At 40.1% G+C, this 7269-nt stretch overlaps 1 protein-coding gene across 1 annotated transcript; it reads right to left on the bottom strand.

The window, feature by feature from the left end:
* Nucleotides 1–5463: 5463 nt before the first annotated feature.
* Nucleotides 5464–6726, bottom strand: LOC122123253 (zinc finger protein 33B-like; the record flags this gene model as incomplete). Its single annotated transcript, XM_042697628.1, is given in 1 exon segment — nucleotides 5464–6726. A coding segment is annotated over 1 exon segment (1263 nt), but the record flags the coding sequence as incomplete, so codon positions are not given.
* Between the last annotated feature and the right edge of the window lie 543 nt (nucleotides 6727–7269).

Here is a 7269-nt window from a genome sequence, read left to right as displayed (position 1 = left end):
GGATCCTACATAGCAACCTATTCTTTCTTCTTTTAACATAAAAAGTCTGCTTATAGGACAGGGAAGGTAGCTAAGTGGTAGAGTGTTTGCATCGCATGAATGAGGAGATAGGTTCTATTCCTCAGATTCTCATACACCAATAAAGCCAGAAGTTGTGCTGTGGCTCAAGTGGTAGAGTGCTACCCTTGAGCAAAAGCAGCTCAAGGACAGCACCTGTCCCCTGAGTTCAAGCCTAAAGACCGCAAAACAAAAAGTCTGCTCATTTAAATTAGTCAATATTCCTCTGGAATTTAAACGACAAACTTAAAAGTGACATAAGTTCACGTTCAATAGTATTGTCCTCCTTTCCAGAGAGTTCAGGGACAGCACACAGAAGAGACCCTAGGCCTCTGCTGTCATTTATAAACTAGCTGTTGTACAACATTAAGCATCAACACATACATTTCTATTCTTATTATTTTGAACACAATGGGATTTGTAAGGGTTGGTAAAAATAAGTGAAGGAAACCCTTCCTTTTCACCTATTTATTGTGATAGTAGTGGATCTATTTTGCTGTGCACTCAAGTCCCACACTTGTCATTGAAGTTCTCTCAGAACTACTTTTCAATTTCTTTTCTTCTTAGGGCAGACACATTCACACACATCCTGAAGAATTTTTACTAGTTCATCTAGCAATGTTTTACTACCAATTCTCTAGTCCACAAGTAATTGTATCATCTACATAGGACAAGACTATTACATTAGGCCACTGACTTCTCTGACAGGTCCCTGTGTCAAGAGTCAGCACTGCAGGAAACACGTGTGCAACTTGGCTCATGCTGCAGGTGCCATGCTGTGCTGGTGGTGGACTGATGGGTAGCACATACCCTGCTCTGGGCTTCTCACTCCTGTCCCAAGGGACTTGCCAGGTTTGCCTATTGCATGAAGACTTTGGCACTGCCCTCCTCTCCTCAGCTGGCTCCTTACCAAACTTTTCTTTCCTGTACCTTTCATTTTGAGTTCTGGCATAGACCAATCTTATCGTTCAAATATATTGGTATTCTGGGACCTTAAATCATCACTACTTGATACTTCTTTTCTTATGATACTGTTTCAAGTATACTGCAATATTTGGCCACATTTTATATGTTGAGATCTCTCTTTGAAGGTCTCATTCTGCACTTTACAGACGTGGACCACATTGTCCTGCATAGTATCTTGAACCTCTACAAGGACTTATGAACTAGTCAGAAACATAAAGGTATGTGCATGTGGATTCACTTGACAAAAGAAACCAAAATATTCGTACAATCTATCATTCCCCTGGCTTATAAGACATTTCAATATCAACCTCAATTGAGGACAATGACTATACACTATCGAGGACTTTAGGCTTAAACAAGAATGGTAACTTTTCTGCACAAGGGCCAAAAACCCATTTTCCAAAATATCTTCCCTGGCCCTGGAGTTCTTTCTACTCAGGGCCCGGGTACTGTCCCTGAGCTTTGGTAATAAAGGAACAAAAGTGTTGACAGTCTATCAACTTCATTCACAGCATTACTTGTGGGAAATTTGGTGATAATTGGCCATAACACTTTTACAGCTATTCCTACCTAGTTTGCCTTTCAATTGTGATCTTTAAACCTCATACTCTTGAGCAAGTAAGAATCCCGATGTGAAGCACCAGTGCCCTGTTAGATCAGGAGATCTTAATTACTTGATCCAAACAGGACTCATGGTGTCCACATAACAGGATATAAAATTCATAACATCATATAGCCATATGCAAAGGTCCTTTTGCAATCACTTGGTAAAGGTCTGTTTACCTATCATTGGCTAAACTACACCCAAATTCTTCCACTAAATATTTGGAAGAATGTATTGGTTACACGTACCTCATTATTGGTCCTCAGGTTGAATTCAGGGCAAAAATTTGTGAGGCTTCCTTTACCTTCTACACAAGATGACCTTTTGTATCACTGATTTTTCACCTTAGGGTCTTGCTTCTCTGCCTGGACCATTCAACAGACTAATTTTATAATTACATATCAGAAGTAGTAAAAAGATAGGCACATATAACCAGAGCCATGCTTTTATTGGCTAAGATACCATTTTCATGGAGCTTTTGCATGGGATGGCCTACAAAACTATCTAATTTCAGCTTCCTGAGTAGTTAGGATTCCACACATGAGGGAGTGTAATTGCTCATTTTTAATTGCTGGTCTGAAATTAAAAGAGGAAAGGGTACATTACGAATTCAGTGAGCATGAACTCCCTTTAATTCTGAATTCAAGCAAAGTGTTGGCCAAATGATAATAACAAAAATAATACAAAACATTAATAAAATATGTTATCATCAGGCATACTTTTAATGAATGTGGTATGTTGGTTCAGAATTTGAGGTATATAACAGGCCTAGGTAGGACTCCAGTCTGTGAACCATCCCTTCTTAGAAAGCATACAGTTTGTAAACATGGGAGAATGAGCGATTTCCAAATGGATAGAGTGTGTGTGTGTGTGTGGTACAAATAGGAAGGCCAAGGGCACAGGTGCCTCCGAATGCCATTTTTTTTATTAGGCCTCTGTAGATAAGCAGAAGGGTTTGCCTGGGAAGGTGGCTCAGTGTCAGAGCACTTGCCATGCATGCATGAGGTCCTGGGTTCAATTCCCCAGCACCACATAAGCAAAAAAAAAAAAAAAAAACCTGGTATTGGCACTGTGGGTCAAGTGGTAGTGTGCAAGCCTTGAGCTGAAGAGCTGAGGGACAGCACCTAGGCGCAGAGTTCAGGCCACAAGACCAGATCCCCCACCCCAAAAAAGTAGAAGGGTGAACAGTGTGATGGAAGGGGTTAAGTGAGCACCTAGCTAAATCTTGCAATGTGAAGTCCACTGTCCTTATCTTGTAAATGGAATCATAGGCAAGATTTAAAGATTCCTTTTTTTATTGTGAAAATACTGTAAAGAAGAGTTATTATTTTTGAACAATTGAAATAAATACTGAAATTGTTGAAGCCACAGGAAGCTTGAGCTGAAGCACTGAAGGAAACCTCCTGTTCCCAGAGAGAGATTTCTTCAGAACAGCCCACAGGGCTCATGCTTTGATTCCTAGCTTTTATGGAGGCCAAGATGAGAGAGTCTCCATTGAAGCCAGCTCTGGCTGGCTTCAACTCAGTTCCTGAGTTGAAAATCTCATATTGGCACAAAAACATTCCTTCATGAATGTGTGAAAGTATTCCTCTTCATGTAACCAAACAGCTCTAGACATATCTAGAATGACTGGCTTATATTGGAACTGGAGTCTTGGTCTTGGTTTATTAATTAAGCTCTTTCTGATGTAACAGAAACTTTTTCTAAATGCCTCCAGGATATCTTTAATTACATAACTATACAGTGTCATCGATCTTGGCTCTAGAAATTCTAAATTTAGGTCAACCTTTCTGTTTCTGTAAAAGAAGACACTATATTTGTTGGAAGCCACATTATGGTAGATGGAATACTGGAGTCTATTTCACAACTAGCAGTCTGCAAGCAGCCTGTTCTAACAAAGACATGCAGTCCATAAATACACTTAGACAGCTTGGAAATAGGACAGAAACGAGGGGGGGGAGGAGAGAATAAAAACAGCACCGAGAAACCAATCAGCACCAAGGAAGTGATGTATTGGGACACTGGATGACCAGAGACAAGCCAGGAGAAAGCACACAGGACATGATTACAGAGACATGTGGCATGCCATCTGGTGCCACTGCTGGTCCGGCCTAAATAGGGCCTAAGCAGGAGGCAGGTCTACAGGAAATTCCCAGTCCAGGCACTGGACTATCAGATTGAGTAACATCAGCCAAATGCCCATGCCTGCTTGCAGGGATCCAGCCATACCCATCAGTTGGGAGGTAAGCAATGGATGGGGCATTTCCTTCCCCCTGCATGAAAACAAGATGCCAGACCCCACCATCTACCATGTGGCCAATAGGGCACCAGCCACACATGACCTCCTTACTTAATATTACTGTATTATTAAATCAGTTTATAAAATGTTACATCCTCTTTATCATTTTGTAAATATTCAAAAAGTTGCTTTTTGTAAAAGCCATATTTCTTGAGCTCCACCTCTGAAACAATAATTCTCACATTCACCAAAAATTAAAGTCTTCTTTTGAATAGTTTATTTCTTCCTTCGCCTCATTCCTTCCCTTCCTCTTTCCATCTCTCACTTCCCTACTCCTTCCTTCCTTCCTCTCAGGGTCTAGAAGTGATGCTGTAGCTCAAGTGGCAGAGGGTTTTATTCCTTTGTTAACTTCAATTTTTGTGAGAGATTGATCAATATCTTTGTGTGCTTGATTATTTCCCCTAATGTCATATCTACTTTGGCCCTCTATGAGATAACACAGGTGCGACACATCGTCCACACTGGTCTTTTATTATAGCTCACTCAGCAGAACAACTAAATGGGCTAAGAGTGAATCAATCACAAGTTTTTCATCACCAGTGATTAATTAAAGAAAAGTGCAAGCACTGAAGACACTTTGGGGTTCTCCCCCAAGACAAAATGCAGGGCTGCGAAGGTGGCTCAGTGGTAGAGCGCTTGCCTTGCATGCTCGAGGCCCTGGGTTCAATTCCTCAGCACCACATAAGCAAAAAGAAAAAAAAAGCCGGAAGTGGTGCTGTGGCTCAAGTGGTAGAGCACTAGCCTTGAGCTGAAGAGCTGAGGGACAGCAGCCAGGCCCAGAGTTCAGGCCCCACGACCAGACCCTCCACCCCCACAAAAAAAGAAGACAAAATGCAGAGATTCTAGTCTTTATTAATCCATCATATTTTTTAAATATATATTTTATTGTAAAGATACTGTATAGATTGGTTATACCATTATATGAGTTAGGTCATTAATACACTTTCTATCTAGCTTTGTTACCCCTCCAAGAAAGACTTTACTACCGTTATGACTTTTTCTAGAAAACCTTTCCATTTTTTTTACATATGATTTTTCTCCTCTTTGTGTGTGAGGGTGTATGGGTGTCTGTGTGTTTTGTGTGTTCTGTGATGAACCCTTAGCTGTGTCTTGTAGTTCGAGGACTCCACATCTGCTATATCATAAGTTCTCTATCCTGTATTGGTTCTGTATTGCAATTTCAATATTCTTACAGACCAAAGACTTTCCCATTTGGTACAATCCTAAGTTATTTCATTTGTGTGAATCAACTTATGTGTGTTAAGCTGTCTTTCCACATTGGTCACATTCATAAGGTTTCTCTCCTTGTGTCTGTGATGGATGTTAAGTTGTGCCTTCCAGGTGAAAGAATTTCCATGCTTGCTACATACATAACATTTCTCTCTGGTTGGTTTTTTTCTGATGGACAGAAAGGTGTATGTTCTGCATGAAAGATTTTCTACATAGGTCACATTCATAAAATTTCTCTCCTGTGCGTGCTCTCTGGTGGATAGTAAGTTGTAGTTTCTGGCTGAAAATCTTTCCGCAAATATGACATTCATAAGGTTTCTTTCCTGTGTGTTTTCTGATGGACAGTGAGGTTGGACTTCCAGGTGAAAGTCATTCCACACATATTACATTCATAAGGTTTCTTTCCTGTGTGTACTATCTGATGGACATTGATGCTTGACTTCCAAGACAAGGAGTTTCCACACATGTTACATTCATAAGGTTTCTCTCCTGTGTTTGTTCTCTGGTGCAGAGTAAGATATGTCTTGCAGGAGAAAGACTTTCCACGAATGTTACATTTAAAAGGTTTCTCTCTAGTATGTGTTCTCTGATGGAAATTAAGATTTGACTTCTTGGTGAAAGATTTTCCACACATCTTACATTCATAAGGTTTCTCTCCTGTGTGTGTTCTCTGGTGCAGAGTAAGATATGTCTTGCAGGAGAAAGACTTTCCACAAATATTACATTCAAAAGGTTTCTCTTTTGTGTGTGTTCTCTGGTGGCGAGTTAGGTTTGATTTCTCGGTGAAAGACTTTCAACACATGTTACATTCATAAGGTTTCTCTCTATTATGTGTTCTCTGGTGGTTAGTAAGCATCGATTTCTGGGTGAAAGACTTTGCACACTTGTTACATTCATAAGGTTTCTCTCCTGTGTGTGTTCTCTGGTGGAGAGTAAGATATGCCTTCCAGGAGAAAGACTTTCCACAAATGTTACATTCAAAAGGTTTCTCTTTTGTGTGTGTTCTCTGGTGGACAGTAAGGTATGTCTTCCAGGTGAAAGACTTTCCACACATGTTACATTCATAAGGTTTCTCTCCTGTGTGTGTTCTCTGGTGTCTAGTAAGATATGCCTTCCAGAAGAAAGACTTTCCACACATGTTACATTCATAAGGTTTCTCTCCTGTGTGTGTTCTTTGGTGTCTAGTAAGATGTGCCTTCCAGGAGAAAGACTTTCCACAAATGTTACATTCAAAGGGTTTCTCTTTTGTGTGTGTTCTCTGGTGTCTAGTAAGATATGCCTTCCAGGAGAAAGACTTTCCACAAATGTTACATTCAAAGGGTTTCTCTTTTGTGTGTGTTCTCTGGTGTCTAGTAAGATATGCCTTCCAGGAGAAAGACTTTCCACAAATGTTACATTCAAAGGGTTTCTCTTTTGTGTGTGTTCTCTGGTGGACAGTAAGCTTTGATTTCTGGATGAAAGACTTTCCACAAACGTTACATTCATAAGGTTTCTCTCTAGTATGTGTTCTCTGGTGGACAGTAAGCTTTGATTTTTCGGTGAAAGACTTTCCACACTTGTTACATTCATAAGGTTTCTATCCTGTGTGTGTTCTCTGGTGTCTAGTAACATATGCCTTGCATATGAAAGATTTTCCACAAATGTTACATTGAAAAGGTTTCTCTTTTGTGTGTGTTCTCTGGTGGACAGTAAGCTTTGATTTCTGGTTGAAAGACTTTTGACACATGTTACATTCATAAGATTTCTCTCCTGTGTGTTTTCTCTGAGGGACAACAGGGTGTTTCTTCTCAGTGAAAGACTTTTCACACTGTTTACATTCTTCAACTACAGAAGACACATGAGTACTATATGCAGCACACATCTTACCAGGTTCACTGAAAATACCCATGCTCTGACAGCCAGTGACCTTTTCTATCCTCATCTCTAAGGAGTTGCCATTATTCTTAATCAGTTCTGACTTCTGTATGGAGCTCAAATGAAAACTTCTTATAAGTCTCACTTTTTCCTCCCCTGGGTTACTATTCATGATTGCTACTTCAGAGAGATATTTATTGTGACGTTTCTGGCAGGTGCTAATCACATCCTCCATTTCTGGGACATCTAAAATGAATAA

The sequence above is a fragment of the Dipodomys spectabilis genome, unplaced genomic scaffold, assembly GCF_019054845.1.
Source record: "Dipodomys spectabilis isolate Male_0828 unplaced genomic scaffold, ASM1905484v1 ptg000227l, whole genome shotgun sequence".
NCBI classification, from domain to species: domain Eukaryota; kingdom Metazoa; phylum Chordata; class Mammalia; order Rodentia; family Heteromyidae; genus Dipodomys; species Dipodomys spectabilis.
Note: the sequence above shows the minus strand (reverse complement) of the source record. Positions and strands in the feature narration are given on the sequence as shown.